This window comes from Lygodium microphyllum, chromosome 4 (assembly GCF_053477565.2).
Source record: "Lygodium microphyllum isolate KBCC chromosome 4, Lygodium_microphyllum_v1.1.10, whole genome shotgun sequence".
In the NCBI taxonomy this organism is placed as follows: Eukaryota; Viridiplantae; Streptophyta; class Polypodiopsida; order Schizaeales; family Lygodiaceae; genus Lygodium; species Lygodium microphyllum.
In genome coordinates this window covers 49413599-49437650 of record NC_141138.1, presented here as the reverse complement: position 1 = coordinate 49437650, position 24052 = coordinate 49413599, and the positions used below count along the sequence as shown (strand labels likewise).

The window sequence follows — 24052 nt, the reverse complement described above, 5'->3', positions numbered from 1 at the left end:
TAGCACAATGAAGGAACATTGGGAAGTATAGAGAATCAACCACAAAGCAGAAAAAATCCTCCATGATAAAGCATAAGTAGGAACCACAATGTATATCGAGAAAGTTGAAATTGAATATACAAGAGTAGATTCTCCAAATTTCCATTTGACTCCATTTCTACAAAGAGTGTACTATACTACCCTTCCATGATTCCATTTGTTCGTATGTCCACACACACACACACACACACACACACACACACACACACACACACACACACACACAATATATATATATATATATATATATATAGAGAGAGAGAGAGAGAGAGAGAGAGAGAGAGAGAGAGAGAGAGAGAGAGAGAGAGAGAGAGAGAGAGAGAGAGAGAGAGAGAGAGAGAGAGAGAGAGAGAGAGAGAGAGAGAGAGAGAGAGAGAGAGAGAGAGAGAGAGAGAGAGAGAGAGAGAGAGAGAGAGAGAGAGAGAGAGAGAGAGAGAGAGAGAGAGAGAGAGAGAGAGAGAGAGAGAGAGAGAGAGAGATCCTAGTTAGGTCTACTATAGTTTGAGTAGATGCATGCAGCAACTTTTCCTAGAAATGGTATTTGTACTTACACAAGCAGTTATGGTGTTTTATAAGGCATTTCAAAAATGCCACGATATCTTGTAGAGTAGACATAATTTATTTGGTGTTGGAAAGGTTAATAATCACTTCCTTTTCCATCACTATTCATAATATTTATATTTATATCCTTCAATGCAACATTCTCCAACATCACGGGGGATGTAGCAGACTCTACTCTAATTATCTCATGTCCAGATAGTTTGCTATGGATCATTCATGAGAGCATGATGATTTGTGGTCTCTAAATCTGTCCATAGATGTATCATTCGGACTCTAATCCTATGTTAAGACTAGCTCTTGGTCAACAAGGTAAAGTGGGGAGAGCAGATCTAAGTACTATTGTGATGGATCTACAGAACATCCACCGAACAAAATGGTTCAAAATGGGCATTGGGTGCCAAGAATGCAGTTTTCTAATCATCATCCGAGCCATCCACCACATTGATAATTTATGTGACTAGTCTTTAGATTGCTGATGGAGGAAAAATTCTATTTAGAAAAATTGAGATTTATTGTGACCTCAATGAATTGTTAGCTGGTCACAATCCCAATTGTGACTGCTCTTCTAGCTAATTGCCCGATAAACATCCTTCTTGCATGGGTTTTCAGGAGTAGGTGCACATCATTACGACATCCACCCCCTCTAAATTTGCTCATTTCCCAGATGGGCCACACATATGCTTTCACCTAGATCAAATACCCATCTAATCTCATCAACTCACGAAACATATGTATAAGCAACCATTCGCCTAGATCAAACACCCAAGTTGCAAATATCTTCCGACATGCATAGCAACCCAAATTTCTCCTAATTGAATCATAAGGCTCTATGAGTGCATGACATCCTTTAATCATCAATCCCTTTGTAAATAGATTTATGAACTCACTAGCTCTTCCAAGTTCGAATGGCCAACTCAAACCCATTACAACTTTCAAAATCGAAAAGAATCCTTTGTATAGACCATTCTTCCCAATTATATCCCAACATCACATGCACCTTGTTCCACCTTTTTATCCATAGTTCTGTACCAAGTGTCAATCCTAGCCTCTCTGTGCTCCTCTAAAACACTCAACTCACACTGCTTATACGCAATACTAAACTATGTGGGCTGAAAATAATCACCCTTCCACTCTGAATATCATAGAATCACCCCTACACTTTATTAGTTGAGATGCCTCAAACCTCAAGAACTCTAGTGACTAAAAATGATTTGGGGTGTCAAACAATCACCTCTGTGTGCAATGGTAATGTTGGAGAGTGCCATGAAGCACATTTCCATGAGCCTTGCACATAGAGGTGATTGTTTGACACATTGGTCACACTAGCCATGATGCTACATATTCTCATGTAAGTCAAACCTTCGTTGCATGTGCCATGGCAAAACTCTCAATGAATGCAGTGAATGCGACCCCTAAGTAGACATGTGAGTCCACAACCTCTATCTATTCGATTCCTAGGGTAAAGATTGATCTTCTCACTAAGGCTAATGTGTGGAAGATCACGATCTTGATTTTCCCAAAACTAACTATTAATCCATGTTGTATGTAGAAGGTATGAGGGCCATGGAGATGTCACTATCTCTTGAGACTTAAAGACCAAAATAATATCAACAGTATAAATCACAATAGGGACGAGTTGTTAGGGGTAAAGGCGCCTTTGCCTAGCCGCCTGTATATTACTACATTGATAGTACCTGCATCTCAAACTCTCTACCTGTAGGGCATAGTCCCATTCCGGTCCCCCAAAATGACATGAGTCAGGTTTCTAACCTAACAATTTCTAAGGGTCAGTAGACGTCTATAATACCTTGTGAGAAGCCTCCTAGTTCTCTAGGGACAACCCTAGTGGACCCATTGAGAGTTCCGCCCACCCGCTTCCCTCAATAGACGTTCTTTAGTTATGTAATTAAGTAGGTAGCGGGCGCCCATCATTGTCACTTCATTCTTTATTCTTTTAGTGACATTTGAATAAAGGGAAGGCCGGTCACATATTGTGACTGTTGGAGTTTCCACAATGTGTGTGTCTCTCTCTCTTGCTCTTGGTCCTTCCACCATAGCCCTTGCTCCTGCTCATGCTTCCACTTCAGGGCTCATCTCCCTTCAACTGGTATTAGATCCTTCTTCTTTGTGAGTTTGCACACTTTCAACTTCCATTCGAATACCTATAGCAATCATCTCTTTGTTGGAAACCATAGCCACTTTGTTCAAGCTTCCTATCGGTTGCATTCTTCTTGGGCACTCTTTGAGCCTTCTCGAGTAAGTTGGAGTCGGCCCCTAAAGCCCTCATCTTGCTGGTGCAATATCACATTGTGTGAAACACACCCTTTTTTAATAACAACTCACATTTTTCATCTCCTACAACATATCTTCTTCATTGGGCAGCTATACAAGCACTTCTACACTTAGTTTTGATGCTTGGCATTGATCCTTCCACTCTTGGCATTCCATTTGAGTGATAAGGTTTAATTTTGGACTGTTATAATAGTCCACAAGCTGTCATAAAACAAGGTAGCACTTATCTTTGATGTTTACACTCATTGCCATTGGTTGGATGATGCCTAGTTGATGCATATATATATTCGAGGATGCTATGCCATTGCTTGGACTTGATTTTGGACTGATTTAACTACTTCATTTACTTTGTTTTGGTTGAGGTTTGCTGGCTGGAATTATGGGGCAACACTCTATTTGATGCTTCTATGGTTAGCTTTGTTGATCTTATGATGCCCGGTTATGCTGAAGGGCTACATGTATAGGAATGCTATGCTTGTGTTATGGGTTGGATTTGGAGCTAATTTTGGTACTAAAATAGCTTGGTTTGATAGTATATTCATTATTGTATACAACAAGGATGAACCTCTTTTAATAGGGATTTTATGTGCCTATTGCTTCTAGCTATGATTCGGGCATTCTATATGCAATCATGATGTATATTATTGATGCTAGTACGTTGGTATATCATATGCCCATGATTTGAGGTGGTTGTGAGCTTCATTTGAGGATTGATTTTCTCAATTCTCACAATGAATTTATTGTTATAATAACCAAGGTTGAAGCCTATTTGGTTAGTGTATGCTCTACCTATTGGTCACGTGTGCTTCCCAGGTGACTCATATGACTACACAGATGTATATGAAGGTTGGCACATGTCTTGTATTACTCTAGAATGCCTTTTGAGCTTTGATCGAGATCGAGCTCCGTCTTGGTTGGCATTTGATTAAAATTAGTCTACAGTGGCATGCTTTGTGGTAGTCATTATGCCTATGGCCTATGCTTGACCTTTCGGTACATGCTTTGATGCATATGCTAGAAATGCATGTTCCTTACATTGTCTATGTTTGATTGCCACTTGGATCTTCAGTTGGGCATTCATTTGCATAGTCTACCTTTGTTTGACTCATTATGGCTGGTCATCTCAAAGATACGGCTTTGCTTAACATTGCCAAGTTGAATGGCACCAACTATGGCTATTGGAAGTCTCAAATATGACAGGTTTTGGTATAGAAATTCCAGATTAAGCCACTAAGAAACCAAGATATTAAACCTGAGAACATGGATGATGATGACTAGGTTGATTTAGATACATTATGCAAGTCCACCATCATTTTATCACTCTTTGAAGAGGTCCACAATAATGTTGTTGAAGATGAAGATCAAAGTGCATGGAATCTATGGAAATATATTCAGAAACTTTATGCAAAGTAGAGCCCTGCTTTGCAAATGTATTGGCTTAAACAATTGATGGATCTCCGCATGAAGAAGGGGACCTCCTTGTTTGCTCACTTTAGCCAGTTTCATTCTATCATGAAGAATTTGCTTCAATAGTGTATTCAGCTTCATGATAATCTGCATTCTTTGTTTTTGCTTGACACTTTACTTGAGTCTTGGAATGTATTTTGCATTACAATCTGTAGTATCAACAAACTTGATGGGCTGAAATTGAAAGATGTAGAGTGTTTTTTTGATTGAAAAAATTAACAGGAAAAACAATGACGCTTTCCACAATTTACATGCTTTATCCGTTAGAGGTAGTAAAGTAGTAAAAAAGATAATGATCATCATGGGAAGGACTCTTAGAAGTCCCAATCTTTGTCATGTGGATGTAGCAGGTCTCGTGGATGTAAGTCTGATATTACATGCCATTATTGTGGGAAAATAGAACACATATAGCCGTAGTGCCATAAGATGCACGACGACAAGCGCAAAGAAAATGGAAAAAAAAGGTGTACAAGAAATCCAGTGGTCACAACATTATACCTGCAAAGTCTAGCATAAAGATTGAGAAGATAAATGTCATGCAGCTTGAGGATTCCGATGGTGACTACATCTTAGCAACTGACCGAGGCTCACTCTGGTTCTATCCCACATGTATCTCTCTGGCATGCTTGTCTTGGGCACGTGTCATTAAGGAAATGAGAATGCTTAGTGCTTTGCGGTATCTTCCACGTTTTGACTACTCACATTTTGAGTTGTGTAATCATTGTTTATATGGAAGGAAGACTAAGAATTCACATAAAAAGTTTGGTATTCCATGCATGGGTAAGCCTTTAGCTCTTATGCATTCAGATATATGTGGATCCATGCCCTGTCGATCATTAGAGGGGATGCAAAGTACTTTGCCACATTTATTGATGATTATTCATGTAAGGTTTGGGCTTATTCCATAAAGCATAAATTTGTTAGTGGGTTCTATTCCACATATATATTTTGGCATGCTTGTCTTGGGCATGTGTCATTAAGGGAATGAAAATGCTTAGTACTTTTCGGTATCTTTCACGTTTTGACTACTCACATTTTAAGTTGTGTAATCATTGTTTATATGGAAGGAAGACTAGGAATTCACACAAAAAGTCTGGTATTTCATGCATGGGTGAGCCTTTGGCTCTTATGCATTCAGATGTATGTGGACCCATGCCCTGTCGATCATTAGAGGGGATGCAAAGTACTTGTCACATTTATTGATGATTATTCATGTAAGGTTTAGGCTTATTCCATAAAGCAAAAATTTGATGTCTTGGCCGTCTTTAAGCGTTGGCTTGCTTTAGAAGTGAGTACATCTAAAGCAAGCTAAGACCACTGTATTGGCTTGCTTTAGAAGTCGGCATCAAATGTAGTGGTCTTGGCCAAGTCAACATAAAAAATGTAGTGATCTTGGCCAAGTTAGTGTTGGCTTGCTTTAGACGGTCAAGTTTGATGAGGTATTCTCTCTTGTGAATTAGATGACCATCCTATGCTTAGTCTTGGCTTTGGCTACACAGCTGACTTAGATTTGTATCAATTGGATATCAAGACGAATTTCTTACATGGAAATTTGCATGATGAGATATACATGGAGCACCCTAGGGGCTTTGCAAGGCCTAGCACGGAACACCTAGTGTGTAAATTGAGGAAGAGTCTTTATGGCTTGAAGTAGGCACCTAGGAAATGGTACCACAAATTTGATGCATTCATACAACCACAAGGCTACAGTTGTGGTGCTATGGATCTATACTTGTACAGAAAAAAGCTTGTGATGGTTCATTACTAATTTTGATACTCTATATGGATGACATGCTTTTAGAAAGGAAAGCTCATGATGAGCTAGATGCTTTTAAGGATAAGCTCAAGAAGAGCTTTGAGATGAAGGAGTTGGGATATATCTCACATACTTGGTATGCACATTACGTATGACAGGTCTCAAGGACTACTCTATTTGTCATAGGAGTATATCCATAAAGTCCTTGAGCGCTTTTGTATGTAAGATGTGAAGCCTATTGGCTTTCCATTGCCTTCTCATATGAAGGTATCACATGTTGATTGTTCGTAGACATAAGAGCAGAGGGTCGAGATGACCAAGATTCCCTATGCATCCACAATGGACTGTCTTATATATACCATGATAGCCACCCATCCAAATATTGCATTTGCAATCAGTGTTGTTGTACGTTATATAGCTACATTTGGCAAGAGGCATTGGGATGCTGTGGAAGATATCACGAGGTACTTGAAGGGCACTGCTGATATGTGTATATGCTATGTTAGCTGGAATATAGGAGTCGTGGGATACACTGACTCTGACTATGTAAAACATGTAGATAGTAGAAAGTCTACTTCTGGCTATGTGTTCACTTTTGCTAGAGGTGCTGTTTCATGGATGTCCAGGGTGCAAAAATGCATGGCCCTTTCTACTACAAAGACGAAGTATATTGTAACCATTGAGACTTGTAAGAAGGCCATTTGGTTGGATCGTTTGGTTGCTGACCTTGGTATTGCACATGCTATCCATACATTGCATTTGGATTCTATGAGTGTTATCAAATTAGCCAAGAATCCGGTCTTCCATGTAAAGACAAAACACATTGAGATAAGATATCACTTTATTCGTAAGATCATCGAGGACAGATCTATTGACCTCGTTAAGATCTCAACCGATCGAAATCCTATAGACTTGATCACGAAAAGCCTCTCTATAGAGTGCTTTGCCTTCCTTGGGAGATTGATGGGCATTGGATAAGATAACATATTTCCTCATCTTGTTATATCTATGTATATCTTGTATTGTCTTTTCTTTTTTTCTTTTCACTCCTCAATGAGACAGATTCACCTTAAAGTGGGAGGTTATTAAAGGTAAAGACGCTCTGCCTAGCCACTTGTGTATTACACAATACTTGCACTTGTACATTGTAGGTGGTGGGCGCCCATCATTGTCACTTCATTCTTTATTCTTTCAGTGACATTTAAATAAAGGGAAGGCTGATTACACATTGTGACCATTGGAGTTCCCACATTGTATGTCTCTCTCTTTTGCTTTTGCTCCTTTCACCATAGCTCTTGCTCTCGCTCGTGCTTCCACTTCAAAGCTCACCTCCCTTCACTAGTAACCTACTACACATGTTGGTGCATGCATACCTATTTCAGAAGAAAATGAGATTGATCTCTAGTCAATTGAAACTATGCATGTACCCAATTGAAACTATGCAAAGCAAAACTGGATACTATAAAAATATAGGCAATCAATTTATGTTACATGCATTCATGTATGTCCTTTGCAGGAGTATTAACTCTCTTACAGGGGATCGATAGGGGAGAAGGTGGGGAAGAGGAAGAGTAAGGGGTGGTAGGGTGATCGAACGTATGAGGTGGGTGTGAGGGGGGGGGGGGGGTGAGTGGCCCTGGAAGGGGGAGGCTGTGGGATAGGGTCGAGGGGGATCCATGAGGGGCGGGGGTATGGGGGACTGGGGGATCTCGGGTGGGGGGGGGACTGAGATGTCTCAGTGGGTGGTGGGGGTGGAGGCCTATGATCCTGCTGGGTGGGACGAGTGGGGGGGTGCTGTTAGGTGTTTTGATGGGGGCCCATAGCTCGCCCTCTTGCTCTCTGTTGTTGTGGCTGTGTCTGAGGGGCTGGTCGATGGCCCCCCCCTTGCCGTCTCCCTCTCTATCGTCATTGGACCCATGTGAAATTGTCAGCATCCACTTGTGGTTTTATTAGCTGAGTCGCCTTGGCTCTGAAACGCATGCAGTTTGCTGCCTGATGCCCAAAGTCATGGCATTGCAGACACTGGCCAGGCTGCCCTGTCACAATAATCTGCTGCCTGAAAGAGTGTTTGCTTGCCTCAATCTCAAGAAACTTAGGTATGTTCTTTGTATCTTTCATAGCTACCCGTACCTTTGGGACTCTTGCGGCTGTCACTGCATTCGCGAAGGAGGGAGGAAGAACTGTGCCAAAAACCCGTCCAGAGTCAACTAATTGACGATACTCTACTGCCAGTCCCAGGAATAGAAGGATGACTGGGTGTCTAGAAAACCTATTGTGGAGAGCGAACTCCTCCACTGTGAAGCCACTATACCAAGGAACAATATAATGATCCCCTCCGTGGAGGCATAAGGTGAGCTATCTACTAGCTCACGGGCTGCATCCACGAAGGTGAGTTGAACCATGAAGATCCCCTGACCCATGAGAACTACCTTCGCAATCTGCGCTGTGCCAATGTGTAGCGTGGAGTGAAGCCAATCTTGAAGCTAGGCCCTGGATGGAGGGTGTCCTACGACCTGTCCATAGATTGTTGTTTCTTTCAGTTCCAGCTCTATGGCATGGATGGAAAGGAGCTGTTCCTCAAAGAGGACGACGCGCAAGGTGTTTGACTGAGGGGGCACTTGCAAAACACAGTGGTGTCTAACCAGAGGTTTCCATTGTGCGTTACTACTGAGGGCTACCAATCTAGTTGTTGTAATATTGGGGGGAATGTTGCTGCAGATGGAGGGAGCATTAAATGCTAGTGGTATGAACGTGCAGCATAGGATGAAGGCACTAGAGTAGGTCGACTAGGGAGGTCTTTCGTGCGTGAGGCAAAGGGTGGAGCCACCATAGCAGGTCGATGATCGTTGATGTAGAGAGCGAAGCCTGATGGGACAGGTATGTGCACAGTTGGGTGGTCTCGAGCAGGGTAGGTGCAAGTAGGTAGGCGTTGGTGAGCAAGCAGTCAAGCGGCGCCGCTGGCAGGGTGCAAGCACTGTTGGTGCGAAGACGAGCTGGATGTGGGTGGCCGGTTAGGCTAGGCAAGCACAACCCGAATGGGCCAGATGGGCCAGTTGGCCGCAACAAGGAGCCAAAGCGGGAGAAGCGAAATTGGATAGCACATCCAATATCCCCAAGATAGTTTAGCCCTCATTGGGTTTCCATCTCCATTTGACCAAATAAATTCTTGATGAGGTGCTTCACTTGGCCAATGCATGACCTAGAGAAGGCCCAACCAGAAGTAATATACGACATGGTGACAAGTAGAGCCTGGTTAGCCACCACTACCCTCCCTAGTAGAGAGTCTAGCCACTACTGCTTTGTGGTGATATCAATTCCAACATGGCATATCACTAATGTGTGTTGCACGGGAGCCAAGTGAAACTCATGTGGTCATCAATTTGGTTGTTGAGTGTCGTAAACCCATAAGATATAAGATTTACACAAATTTGAAAGAGCTCCTAGGGCTCTACAAAAATTCTCCATAGGTGCTACAAAGAAGCTAAGATTCCCCTCATCTCCATCCAAATAAATAATTGTTTCATCTCCAAACTCTACATCCAAAAGCTCCCCAAGTTCGGGATGGGCAGCCTAATGGCACGGATACATGTAGATCTGTCCCTCATAAAAGATCTCATGGCCTCTACCATAGAGGAAAAGTAGAAGTGCAAGAAGGCAGCCCTATCTCACTGATCTCTAGATGCTGAATCTATTACCTTTCAAACCACCAGTCAAGGCCTTGCTTTGAGCTGAGAGACAGAGGGTTGCTACACCTTTGATCCACTGCTTTGGAAATCCAACCTCAACATGGTGCCCTCCAAAAGAAACTCCTAACAAACTGTCATAAGCCTTCTCGAATTTGAGAAGTAATACAATGAGGTCCTGTCTCCGTGATTGTGCAAGAGCTGTGGAATTCTAGATGGTAAAATTACTGTCTAGAATATTGCAGTCTTGAACAAAAGTTGTATGGGTAGGATGCATGATGCCTAGCATGAGAAGAGAGTTTGAGACTGATCGTTTTAGCAAGGATCTGATACATGGTTCCAAGCAAAGTGATCGGTCTTCATTGAGCAAATCAATTTGGTCATCTAGTGGCACACACTCTTTGTTTGTGCACGTGGAGCATACACTTGCATGAGACCATTCCATGATAACTATCTAGAAGGGGTACCTAGGTATCTTATCAGTCTCTCACCCCCATCTAGTTGCTGCTGAATGTGATCAATCTTTCATACCAACTTGCATTACTGTTCCCTCACAATCCACACGGATACATGAGAGACCATGACCTTGGTTTTCCCAAGGTTCACTAAGAGCCCTTGTTCCAAATCTCTCATGCATCTATGTGATGTGATCCCATGGAGAGTTAAAATAGCAAGAGGATATTTAACAACATAGAGTAGTAAAGTAACCTATAGCTTAGAAAGCAAAGCACCACTCTCCATCTACTCTATTTATATAGCCAAGAGTCTCATTTGTGTATGGGCCAAAAGGTTTTAGGAAGATTAGGTATCCTTGCTAAATAAATTTAATCAACACAAGTTCAATCAATATCAGTGAACAGATAAAAGCAGCAGTCCTATATTCTCACTCACCTGCAGAATGTTATCACAAACTCATCATACTGTAAACCTGTCATAAGATTTACGAACTCTAATCAGTGAATGCATATAGTTTGAACTCAAGTAATTTAGTACAGAAAAACATTGCGAAGAAATTTTCTGCAGAAATGAATGACAAATTCAGACGAAGGTGCAAGAAATATACATAGAACACAGCATGAGATTTACTTTAAAACCCAAAGTGAGACCCCCAATCATTTTTCATCATTTGAAATTCCCTGCAAGTCCATCAGTAAGTGTCAACTTCGAATTCAATCACAAAAAACTATAATCACATCTGCAAGATGAGAAGCGAATGTACTACCTTGAACAAAAGATCATAAGCAAGAGCATCCCATGGTAAAGTGAGAGACATCAAACAGCAACGTAATGGAACTGGATCAGTCTCAACCCTTACACCTGTTGAGGCTGCCACATATGCTTGCTTTGCTGCAAGAGATGCTGCTACAGCTGCTTTGCGCATGAGCGTCCCAAGCTTTATTCCAGACTTTGATGTTGACACAGAGGATGATCCCGATGCATGTTGGAACCCTTCATCTATATAAAAAGGAAGTATATGTTTGTTTCTGCTCCACATTCACTAGACCTCGAATACCTCAATATTGCTACATGAAAATAAGACTTAGCAACTTACAAAAAACTGAAAATAAAGCAAGCAAGCTACACCAGTAAAAGACTGGCAAACTGAAACAAGGGCCTGCCATTACTGCCATCACTAGGGCCATCTCTTTTGTTAGATCCTTAGCCTTTCCTCTTCCGCCATTGCTAGTCCCTCCCCATATACATATGCTCTTAGCCTGTTCTTTGTCCTTGGATTTAGCCCCTCCATGTCTCTACACCATCATCCCTCCTACCTATTTTGTTCAACCCACTTGTGTTGAGCTAAAATTGCATTAGCCGGATTTAAATAGCCCCAAACCAGGCTTAATTAATGAAGAAACCTTAATATTTTAAAAAGAAACGTGATCCTAGAGAGTTACTATGCCCCACATGCCAAATCCTAGTTTGGGTGACCCAAACACTCTATAAATAGGTATGTAGCCTACCACTCTCCTTCTGCTGTCCACACCCCATTCGCAGAGGACATCATGGTTAGACCTTCCCCTTCTTGTATGCTATCATCTAGTGCTTGATTCCAGCCATCATCTCCACTTTTGAGCTGCTGTCTGCATCTAGGAGCTATTGCTTGTATCTTGGAGTTGTCACCTGCATCTAGGAGCTGTCGCTTGGTACCCTGGAGCTATCACCTATAGTCTGACCTTGCGTTTAATGCTGACGTCATCATTTGAGTTGTCACCATCACTCTAACATTGTCGCCATCATCTAGTTCTTGCGCTTGCCGAGTTTCTCTCTCCTCCAGTTGTTGCCTACACTTCTTGGATAGTCGTCTATTGTTTCCAGCTATTGCCCAATTTTTCTCTCCCCTCAAATACGTGTGTTTTTAGTCTTTCTCTCTCCTCACTAGCTGTCTACGTCAGATCCAATCTCTCTAGCTCCATTTGTTGGTGTTCAACATAGAGGCCGCCCTACTGCATTTCAAGATCCATTTTCAAGACAAAACACTCTCCAGTTCATAGCCTATGCCTTGATCCTAGACATGAGAGTTTGAGGTTCAATATTCGTTGCATAGTGTGTTTGTTCTTTGAACATTGTATATTCAATAGTCATTCACTTCATTATTCATTGTGTTTACCTATCTCCGAGTCCCTAATTCTAATTGTGTTTTGTGTTATCAGTTTGTGCTTTGTCATATGATTGGTTTTTTGTTTTCTATATTTAGAGCATTTCTTCACATGGTATCAGAGCTAGGTACTCACTTAGAAACCTTGGCCTTTGATTGGAAAGCTCATCCACAAAAGCAAGAACAATTCAAGGATCACATGACTTTGAACACACTCATACCATCGCTCTAGTCTCCACAACTAAACATGGACAAATAATTAGGAGTGGGCCTTCCAACTTGCTATTGACTGATTTGATATTGGCAGAGAACCATCAAACTACCATGGAGTCCAAAGATCATATTAGATTTCCACCACCAAGTATGATCTCATTCTTATGCATAGGGCTTAGCAAGAGGTTGAAGGTAAGCTTGAGTTATCTCCTTTAGATTCAGTGCACAGAACTAATGATCTTGCAAGACCTTTGGAATCTCCACTAAGGATTGGCCATCCACAAGTGGAACCACGCTCAGATTACACTCCACTTCCACGATACTTCTTTTCTCCACTACTAGGTATGAACCCTACTATGTTAGATTCTATGTCAACTAATTCAGTATTTTTTGTTGGATCAAGGGATGCTCGTAAAAAAGTAACTCTTCAAAACAACCTTTATAGGTATTTCTTTATGAACTCAAAACTAGGTAAGAAGTTGAAAGTAGAACTTGTAAGTATTCTTTCCCTTCTTTTCCTTCAAATGATTTTATTTCTCATGGCTAATTTGGAGTAGGTGCATCTTCATTCAATGCATTTAATCGACAAAAGGAACCAACAATGTTTCCCACAACATCTATCACTACTCCATTCGGGCTTCCACCTATCCTTCCCTCATCTTTTGTTGCACCTACCTTTCCACTTCCATTAAGTGCACCACATTTACCACCCCGCACCACACTAGGGGGTTGTGCACACTTAGGCATAGCATTTAGGACATCTAGATACCCATTTCCGAGTGGTATACCTATGACGGAGGCTCGACCTCCCACACACACACTTTTGGGTTACCACTCTGGGAATGCATCCCAAACATACTTGAGTGTGGATCATTTGGTACCGGAATTTTCCTCTGGCTTTACCTAGCGGACTATCCAGTCACCACATTGTGCCCTAGCCGACCCACCTTCCATACCATATGGAATTATGGTAGTTTTGGTATCTCTACATCAATCGGCACTCATTGGACATCAGCAACCTATTTTTGCCAATCCACCATTACCCCCTCCTCCTTATCTACCCCCACCACGACCATCTTATCTTCCACCCTTGCCCATCTATCAACCTCCACAGACACCTCATGATTCTCGCTCCTCATCCACCAAGCATGCTTTTAATGACAAGACTTGTTTTAACAGGTCAAACTACACTACTTGGTCAAACTTGATGAGGCATGTCCTAGATTCTCAGAACCTATGGGATTTAGTGCAAGGGTTGGAACCCCAATCTGATCTTGCACTTGTTCCATATGAGGTTCTTTGCTCATTGAACGCTTCCAACGTCTTTGCTATTGTCGAGCTTATGTAGGGCTTATTGCCAAAATTTCACTCTTAGCTTTAGTATTTCGACTTGGCATTTGAGCGTTGGGTACACTTGACCGATCGCTGTGTACTAAGGATAGGACCTATCACATCAATTTGGATCATGAACTCCAAAACTTTAAAATCACAAATAAGGATGACTTGAAAGTCAAGTGGTTGAGTATTGGCATCTTCTTGTTGAGTTCTCGATCATTGGGGCTTCTAAGTCTAGCCTCAGATGCCCACATTTTATGAGTTGAAGTGTCAACTCTTGCATAAAGCGCAATTGTTTGATCGATTTCATAACATGTCCTTGATAGAGGGGGCTCTCGTTGCATCTTCTCACAAGGAACAACACATCAAGGAAAAAGGAAATTCAAATCAAAATCAAAATTAAAACAAGCCTAGTGAATCCCAAGTAACTATCTAATCCACTTTCAAACTTGAATGGTAGAATGTACCTAAGAAGAATAGAAATTGTCAAAATTGTCATAAGGTTGGCCATTATGACGAAGAGTGTAGATTTAAATAGAAGAGGCACACAACCAACATCTAAGAATCAAATCCTTGCACCCCAATCGACTAATCCCCAGTAGGTGAAGCAAGGTGGTGGCAACCCCTAGCAGTGCAGTGGCAGGACAAGACCTACACTGCCACCGGTCAACCATCACAGTTGGCGAACTACTAAACTCTAGAGGGTTTGTCTAATTGGTCTGCAAAGGCCCACATCGTCGCCTTAGAGATATCGGATGCAAGTCTCGTTCACATGTGCAAGTTGCCTCCAGACCAAGTGACTGTAGAGAGCCACTCATCATAGCCGAGCACATTAGCACCAAATTGGCTTGTGGACAGTAAAGCCACTCATCACATGACTCCTATAGAGGACACTTTCGTTTCCCAAGCCACTGCAACAACCGAGAGAGTCCGTGTACGAAATAACTCCTTGGGCTAGATTCAGATCCAAGGTTGTATTAGTTTTCCCATTGACTAGTGTCCAAATCTGGCTTCATTGGATGATGTCTATCATGTCGCCCAGCTTGGGGTGAACTTGTTGTCTGTTCAACAACTTTGCTAGTTGGGGCAAGCATTTTTCTTACCATGACCACAGTTAAGGTCCTAGACTCTTAGACTCGTTTACTAATTGCTCACAACAAAGCACAACCTAATGGCTCTTACCATATGACCCATTTTCTTACCAAGTCGACTGTGGATGACTTTGAGCATCTTTGGCATTTTCGCTGAGGACATCTTGGCTAAGACTCTTTTTATGAGCTGTTGCGTCAGGGGATAGTTGAGGGCCTTCCATGCCTAAAACTATCTCGAGAGGTTTGTAAAGCATATTAGCTAGGTAAGTAGCATCGTATACCCTTTTCTCAAAAGTCTACCGCCCATACTGAAGAACCCCATAGGTTCATTCATGTAGACCTTTTTGGTTCCACATCCATTGTCACCTTGAATTGAGCATCATACTTCTTTTTGATAGTGGATGATTTCTCTACGTACATGTGGGTGTATTTTCTTAAACACAACTCAGATGCCTTCATTTATTTCAGTGCTCGGATATTATTAGTTCATAACCGAAGTGGTTGCCGTATGGGTACTATGAGAAGTGATTTTGGTGGCGAGTTTACCTCCCACGAGTTCTTTGAGTTTCTATAGGAGCAGGGCATTGCACGTCAGCTCACCACTAGTAACTTCCCAGCACAGCTATTCATAGTAGAACTCCCTCAGTGCCTTTAGGTTGAGGTTGTTAACGCTTCGATGTACATCCTGACAACGTGGTCCCTAAAAAGACTCCGTACAAGGTATATTTTGGCTCTCGGCATGTTTCTCACTTCAGTCTTTGGTAGTTGTGCTTATACGCATACTCCGGATGACAAGATAGAAAAGGTTACCCCTCCAGCAGATCTCTTGTTCTTTCTGGGCTATTCTTTTGAAGTAAAAGGTTACCATTTGTTCGATCCTCGGATGAAGAAGGTGATTGTTGGAAGGGATGATGTCTTTGATGAGAGGGACATTGTGCAATCTTCTGCACCCAACTTTGGGTCCTCACATTTGCTTATATCATATGATGTCTTTGATGAGAGGGACATTGTGCAATCTTTTGCACCCGACTCTGGGTCCTCACATTTGCTTATATCATATGATATTGTGTCTTTTGAGCCGAGTCTATTGCTCACTCTTGACCCTCGTGTAGACACTTCAACTCCCAAGCCTCCTCTGCAAGACCTGTAACCTCACTAGTACTGGCACACTATGTGGGATTCGGGGATCCTTCCATCGGATTCCACTTTGAAGGGCCCTAGAAGGTCTGCTCGGCTTGCCCCTCAAGCTTCATATGCATCGTTGTTTACAGTTGATTACATTGTACATTCCGACTCGGACAGTTGACAAGAGGTTCTGTAGAATCCTCTGTGGCATAAGGCCATGGAGAAGAAATTGGATAGTATTGACCGAATTGGGACTTGGACCTTGGTGGATAATCCTTGTCACAAGCCACTTATCAGGACGAAATGGATTTTTAGGACCAAGCTAAAGACTGACGGTACTTTAGCTAAATATAAGGCTCACCTTGTACTACAAGGTTTTAGGTACAAGCATGGCATTGACTATGAAGAAGCATCATACCTACCACTTGGTTAATATCATTTCGTTTGTTGGTTGCACTTGTCGCTCACTAAGGTTGGCCAATCTATCAGATGGCCCTTAAAAAGTGGCTTTCTAAATAGTTATTTAGAGGAGGAATTCTATGCGGAGCAGCCTCCTTTTCTTCTGCTAACTGCAACGATAAGGTATTTCGCTTGCGGAAAGCTCTTTATGGGCTAAAGTAAGTACCAAGGTCTTGGCACTACAACATGGACGAGTTTTTACGCACTTATGGATACCATTCTATCCCTTAATGACCCAAATCTATATATGCGCACCGCTAGTGTAGGGGTCAGCTACATCCTGCTGTATGTTGATATAGTTTTCATTGACCCGGATTCTGTAGTAGTGGCAAAATTAAGGCAAATCTTTGCACTATGTTTGGGATGACTGACTTGAGTTTGTTATCTTATTTCTTGGGGATAGAGATTGTTCGATCCTAAGGAAGTATCTTTCTATCACAACAGAAGTAAGCCCTACAACTGGTGGAACAATATTGCACTGATCAGACATGGACAGTGACCCAGCCTTTGGATCTCATTGTCCATTTGTATAAGGATACCTTGGGTCAACCTTTTGATGCTCACACCTATTGCTCTATTGTAGGAAAACTACTTTGGTTGATTCATACTAGGCCAGATTTGCATACTCCATCAATTTGCTTAGTTAGTGTTTTAATGCATGTAGAATGTCTCATTGGATTACTTGTCTTCATGTGTTAAGATATTTAAGGTGTACCTATCATTATGGACTAACTTATAGTCATGGTTTATGCTTGCAAGGGTACATTGATTCTAACTGGGTAGGAGATCCTCATACCCGACGTTCCCATGGCAACTGCCTCTACACCTTAGGTGGCACAACACCCATCTATTAGGCTAGTCGTAAGCATGAGACGGTGGCACCTTCCACGAATGAGGCAAAGAATCGAGCTCTCTTCCATGGTACCACTAAGGCCATTTCTTTGAGAAACTTGCTGGCCACACTTTAATTTTCTTGTGAGACACCTACAGTTGTCTACCATGACAACCAGAGAGCCATTGCCCTTGTAGGCAATTTGATCATCACCCCTCGAATACGTGGCAGTTCATTTTCACTCAACTAGAGAGCAGGTTGAGCTACATACTGTTCGCCTAGAGTTTATGCTTTCCAGTGACAATTTTGTAGATATTTTAACCAAGGTGGTCAATAAGCCACTTCTATAGTACCTTGTATCACAGATCGGCTTGGGTACACCCTCCTATACTTCTTCAAATTGATGAGGAGAGGGTGCTTTTCTTTTACTTCTCCTTCCAATTTGAGAGGGAGCGGTTTCCTTCTTTTGATAGTGACACTGATGATACTTATAGTTTTTTTCACTCTCAGATATTGATTTACTTTGTATTATATATTATGGACATTTGTAACTTCATTTGCACTATCAAGACGACATGATTGTAAAAGGGCACTTGGGCAAGCAAACAATTCCCTTGTGAGGACACTGTCCAAGTAGCACCATTGTATTGCATTTTGCATGAGTATGAAAACCTGCATCTTCCTTTGCATTACCCCATGCATTGGCATTTTGTGCATGTAAACATGCATTTGTGTGCATTTATCCGGTAGATGGCTAGGAAGTGAGAGACACAGAGACATTGCCTCTGGGACTGTCCTAGAGCCTAGCAGATTTGGAGGAGAGCTCTTAGGATAGTATTCCATGGTACAGGAGAGTCCATGGTCGCAACATGGAGGGCTGCAGCTTGGGTCACAGACAAAGGTCCAACTTGCGGCTGTGAGGACACTTAGGGGAGCATTTCTTTTCTCATCATTGGACATCATCTGAGCACGATCCCTACCCCAGACTACTCACAGACATAGTGGACTCAAGGACATTGTCACAAGTGGGAGCTGATTTCCAGCATTATAGCTTTTGGTACATATGGACTGCGAGATGTAGCCAGGTCATTGATCTTCAGGATATACCCATTGGGGAGTCTTTATCGAGGATTTGGACAGACATAGTCCATACTCTCCGTCGGAGATGGTAGAGTTTGCAGGGCAACTCTAAGAGGATGATGAAGAAAAGAGAGGCTTTCCTAAGGATTTGGGATTCAGACACCTTCTTTCACACTACCCCTCAGATGGTGTGGCACTTAGGCCCACCAGATTGGCTGTTTACACAACCATTGTATCTTTGATGTACTTACTCTTCACAGAGTTTCTTGTACTTTGTATTTACCTTAGGGGGACTTTTTCTGATGTATTATTAATAGAGTTCTCTTTTCTTGGAGAGAAAAAAAAAAGGTACAAAATGATATACAGACTTGATACAATCTAGATGCACTGCAAGTGCAGTGTGGAACTGCTCATGGAGCGTGGTCATCTTAAGATGTTTGCATGGGCCCGTCTAGCATGGAGAGGCTGAAGCCGCAAGGTACAGCTCCCCGGTAGCACTATAGTATCTGCTGTATCTGTAGGTGATGTCTCTTGCAGAGGCGTGGGTCTACTCGGTGTGGGCGGTGAGGTCTGCCTCTCTCCGTAGCTCTATCCAAGGTGACTCCTCGGGGTGGGGCCACTAGTCGGTTGGCTGCAGTCCTCATTGTAGAGGAAGTGGCCAAGGGTCTGTAGAACTCTTGGAGGATGCGTTGTGTTCCCAGCTCTAAGAGAGAGAGAGAGAGACAGAGAGAGAGAGAGAGAGAGAGAGAGTTATATTAACGTCTTCTAAAGACCAAAACTGGCCTATGAGACAAACTATGATACAACTGATGAGGTCCAGCTATCCAAAATAAAAGTGCTGAATGAAAAGCTAAAAACTGAAAACTGAAAATATGGTGCTGTGAGTGTGATAAGTGTCGTGTATGTGTATATGCGTATGTAGCTCTGGTACTCCAGATAATGGCTACAAAAGGGAAATAAATGTCGGCTGTGATAGGGGAACAACTGTCGGCTGTGATAAAGTGGTGCGATGTGTATATGTAACAGATGCAGGGAGATATACTATCCTGGGATGTAGTAGCAGTCGTCGAAGTCGCTAATAGCAGGTGATCCCTCCTCGATGCAGGATGTGGTACATCGGCAGTGGAGAAAGAGCAAACTGGAGATCTGAGATCCAATGTGTCGAGTGTCGTCGGATCTCAGTCTGCTGTCGATGTAGATCAAGAATCCTCCGGATCTCCTGTCGGTGTGGCTGTGGGGTCTGAAACCCACGGATCCTCGTGCGCTTGTCGGGTACGCTTGTCCTCAGCCTGCTGTAGTGTGAGCCCGGAGTTCTGGCTGGAGGCTGGTGCAGTAGCTCTCACTCTGTCTGTTTGAAAGAACTGTGTAATAGTCGTCTGGGTGGGCCCCTCTCTGACTGGGACCCGCTGTGTGCTCTGCTCTCTGATGTGCCATGCCTCTCCCAGAAAACGGCCAAATGATCTCTGATCCATATCAGTCATACATCCCTGAAGTGAGCTGCTCAATGTGTATCTAGATCTCAACTCTGAGTATGCCGGGCATCTGAGAACAAAATGCTCCTCACTCTCCACCTCTGATCTGCAAAGGGGGCATATCCTCTCCTCCCATGGGATGCCACTGGCTCTGCCACTCTCAATCATAAGCTGATGTGATGATACCCTGAGCTGTCCAATAAGAACTCTCAATCGATGTGGCATATAGATCTGCATATATCTCGGAATCTCTATGAATCCCTGCTCTGATATGCTCAAGAACTGTGTATAATAATGTGCCATCTTCGATGGCAGTGGCTGTGTAGGGCTGACCCATGTCCTCTGTATATAAATATGCCATATCTCTTGTCTGATGACTCTGTTCCTCTGAGAGAGAGAGAGGGTGTAAGTGGGAGCCTGAGTATCATATAGAAGAGGTGGGAGTCTATCAATGTCCAGCCCATGTCTGTCAAACCAAGCTCTAGTCTGTGCATACCATGATGTGGTATCCCCCGCTCAAGCCATCTCCTGAGATGCCATATATGCTCTGTATGCAATGCGATCTCTGTCCATATCCTGAAATCTGTGTAGGAAGCAGATTGTCTGAAATAATGCCTCGACTAGCATGGGCGGTGTGGCAAGCTCTGCTCGCACAATGTCATGTGGGACTGAGGCCTTGCTGCGAATCAATCTAGATATCATGATCACCTGAGGTCTCTCCATCAATGTCCATACATAATCGGCAAGGCCTGGCCCCCATATAGTTGCTCCATACATCAGTGCTGGAGTGACTAGAGTATCAAAGAGCCACCCCTTGGTGCGGGGCTCCTGGAAATGTGCCTGATGACACTGTCGCTCCATAAGAGCCAATGCTGAGTATCCTCTAGTGAGGCGGTCACGAGCTGCCTGTGTCATCGAGAAAATCCCTGAAGCTGCTGTAAAGGTGACTCCCAAATATACATATGATCCAGTGACCTCAATACTCCCTCCTGCTGCCATGAAAATACTCTGTCTGCGTATCAGAGTTGATGTATGGAATATAAGAACCTTGGTTTTACCAAGGTTCACTGTCATGCCTCTCTGTATGCAAAAATCATCCAATGCTAATAAATGCTGCTGTAATCCCAGAGCTGAATCTGAGACCAACACAATGTCATCTGCATATAGTAAGATATGAACTGTGGCTCCACTGAGATCTATACCTCCACCGGCTCGCTGTTGAATAAACTCTGCTATCTCATCAATGTATAGCCCAAATAGAGTCGGTGAGAGTGGGCATCCTTGTTTCACACCAATGGTGCTCACAAGGGGATCTGATATACCTCCCGGACATCTGACTCTGCCAGTAACCCGCTCATATAGTGCATAAATACCCCACATCATGTCATCATCCACCCCCAGATCAAGTAGGCGTCTGAAAAGCCTCTCTCTCGGAACTGTGTCAAAGGCTTTGCGGAAATCCACAAAGCAACAATACAATCTCTTTTTCTTCACTCGTGTTTGGTCGATCAGACAACGGAGAGTGAAGATGTGGTCTATGGTAGAAAATGCCCGTCTGAACCCTGCCTGTCCGGGTGCGCGCATGCACTCTCTCTCTGCCAACGTGCTGAGCTCCTCCTCCATCACCGTGCCATAAAGTTTGGCCAAAACTGGCCCAATCATGATAGTCCTATATGTGTTAGGATCCATAGGATCCCCTGACTTGTGGATAGGTACAATGATGTGCTCTGTCCACGAGTCAGGGAACCCCTCACACAATGCATGGTTGAAGAGGTGAGCAATGAGTGGAGCCAATGTGTCTCTGCCATATATAATATGCTCTGCCTGAAGATCAAACTGGTCTCGAGCGCGGCCATGCTGTAGCCGTGAGATAGCATGTTTCACCATACTAGTGGTGAAAAAATACCCGGTCTTGGTGTACATGGTGTGGGTATCAGCGGCTGTGCGGGTACATGATATAAACTCTGTGCGTATCCATGCCATACTGCTGCAGGGTCATGTATCGGTGTGGGTGAGTGTGGTTCTCTGATCTGCCTCCATGCCTCTGCACAATCTCTGCTCATAAGAAGGTGGTATATATCCCAATATCTCTCCTCCTCCCATTCCCGCTTTTTACGGCGGGTCAAGCGGTGCATGCGTCTCTACGCCTGTCTGTGTGTGATCTCTCCTCTGGCCTCCAAATCGCGTAGCTGTCGACGTAGATCTCTGCACTCATCATCATACCACCTGTTCTGTGGCATGGTACCGGTCCGAGGGGGATGCGTGTATGTGTGATGTGGAAAATTGAGTGTAGCAGAATCATGCAGAATGCGTGTGATATCAGTGGTCAGTGTATCAAGGGGTGCGTATGGATCAAGTGACGTGATGTGCTCCTCCAGATGTGAGTAAACATGTGAGAGCTCATGAGTGAAGTGTATGGTAGTATGCATGTGGGGTATGATATCTGCAGGTGGTGATGGTAACGAGGTGAGGAGTGAGAAACTGAGAAAGGTGTGATCGGCACCAAGTGGAAGTCTCCCAAGGCCGAAGGACTCGATAGTATGCATCCCATCGATCGGTCCGAGCAGATAATCTACAGTACTCTCGCCCCCCCCCCATGTGGGAAGCATGTAAGACCTCCTGAATATGGCCATCGTGCCATCCCGTTATAAATAACGAGATGATGTCTACTACCAAGCTCAAGTAAATGCCTTCCATACCCTGTGGCATCTGGCCCAGTATCTGCTGACTCACGACTGATCCCCAACTCCTCAGGGTCTAATGCTCTCATGATCTCTGGCTGCTCCATATCAAAACTCTCACACTGTCGGCTCTGTGTGCGCCCGTTGAAGTCCCCCATAAGGAAGACCTCACCCAAACTAGAATACAGACTAATGTCCTCTGAGAGCTGTGAATAAGGGGAGGGGGAATCTTTGGCCTGAATATCACCCTGCGTAGTAGCATATTTGGACCCTCGTGGTGAAAAGTAGCATAATGCCATATAGATCCATCTCTCATCTGATATCTGCACTCTGATCCATATGTAACTGGCCTTCTCATCTCGTCTCACTAACTGGATATGTCTCTGTATCCCCTGACGGAATAGAACTACCACCCCTCCTGAGCCCCTAGATGTACTCTGCCTAGTAGTAGCCCGGTATGCAGATATCCACTCAAATCTTGTAATGCGTGGAAGCCCTCTCTCTGGGCTCTCATGTGTCTTTGTGAGGCATATAACATCATGGTCGGGTAAAATCTCCTCAAGTCTGTCCGGTCGTGACCATAGGGAGCCGTTGCAGTTCCAAACTGCCACACGTATCGAGATCTCCTGTACAGTCCTCTGCCCTGTCTCATAGGCCACGCCCCCCTATTTGGTGGGGCGTCCATCTATAAAAATCCAGCCATCTCGATAGAAGGCCTTACGGCCTTCTCTACGTGCTTGGAGTATCTGTGGCATGCATGCTCGTCTGTGTGCAATCTGCATCTGAGTCAGGTCCTCATCCATGAAGATGGGAGCCCCAGTCATCCCTCGGAGCGAAATCCGCTTCCGAAAGAAAGCGGCTCTGTCCTCCGGTGTGCTCATATGTAATATCACAACTCTGACCTTGGTAGTATCTCGTCCTACACGCCATGCCTGAGTAAAGGGCATGCTCGTGTACCCTAGTCGGGTGCATAGCCCGCGTGCGTCCTCCTTCGGAAAGGCCCCTTCGGGGAGCCCGGTAATACGCACGTTCAATCTACGCGCGTTCCTGAGTTTCTCCTCCTCTAAGGTCTCCTGAACCCGGACTACCTCCTCCTTTTTATTTTCTTCCTGGACCTCCTGCTTAATGTTCTTCACTACCTCAATCCACCCCTCCTTATTCCCTTCTAATTCTTCCTTCATGTTTGCTTTGATTTTTTCCTCCCATCCCTCTCTCGAAGCCTCAACTTCGGTTCTAATGCATACCTGGAGGTCCTCTCGGCATTCCTTCGTGATAGCCTCTCGGATGTCCGCTTTGAAATCCACGTCCTCTCTTGCCTCCCGTAGATGTGACACTTCCGTTTGTAGCTTGTCCAGGTCGGTTTTGAG

General features: G+C 43.6%; 1 protein-coding gene across 17 annotated transcripts in view; it reads right to left on the bottom strand.

The window, feature by feature from the left end:
- LOC148037014 (uncharacterized) overlaps nt 1–24052 on the bottom strand; it is a 291479-nt gene that overhangs the window by 44553 nt on the left and 222874 nt on the right. For 5 of the 17 annotated variants that reach the window (XR_015690559.1, XR_015690560.1, XR_015690557.1 and 2 more), the window contains exons 13-15: nt 11021–11253; nt 10885–10934; nt 10690–10726 (exon numbers count right to left, since the gene is read on the bottom strand). Coding sequence is in view for 5 of the 17 variants with exons in the window: in XM_087675950.1 (XP_087532076.1) it covers nt 10911–10934; nt 11021–11253 (257 nt within the window). In the remaining 12 variants the exon portion in view is untranslated. Of the gene's footprint in view, nt 1–511; nt 4509–10342; nt 10727–10861; nt 10935–11020; nt 11254–24052 lie in introns of those variants that run through there. The other 12 variants (XR_015690551.1, XR_015690555.1, XR_015690553.1 and 9 more) reach the window with 8 other exon arrangements.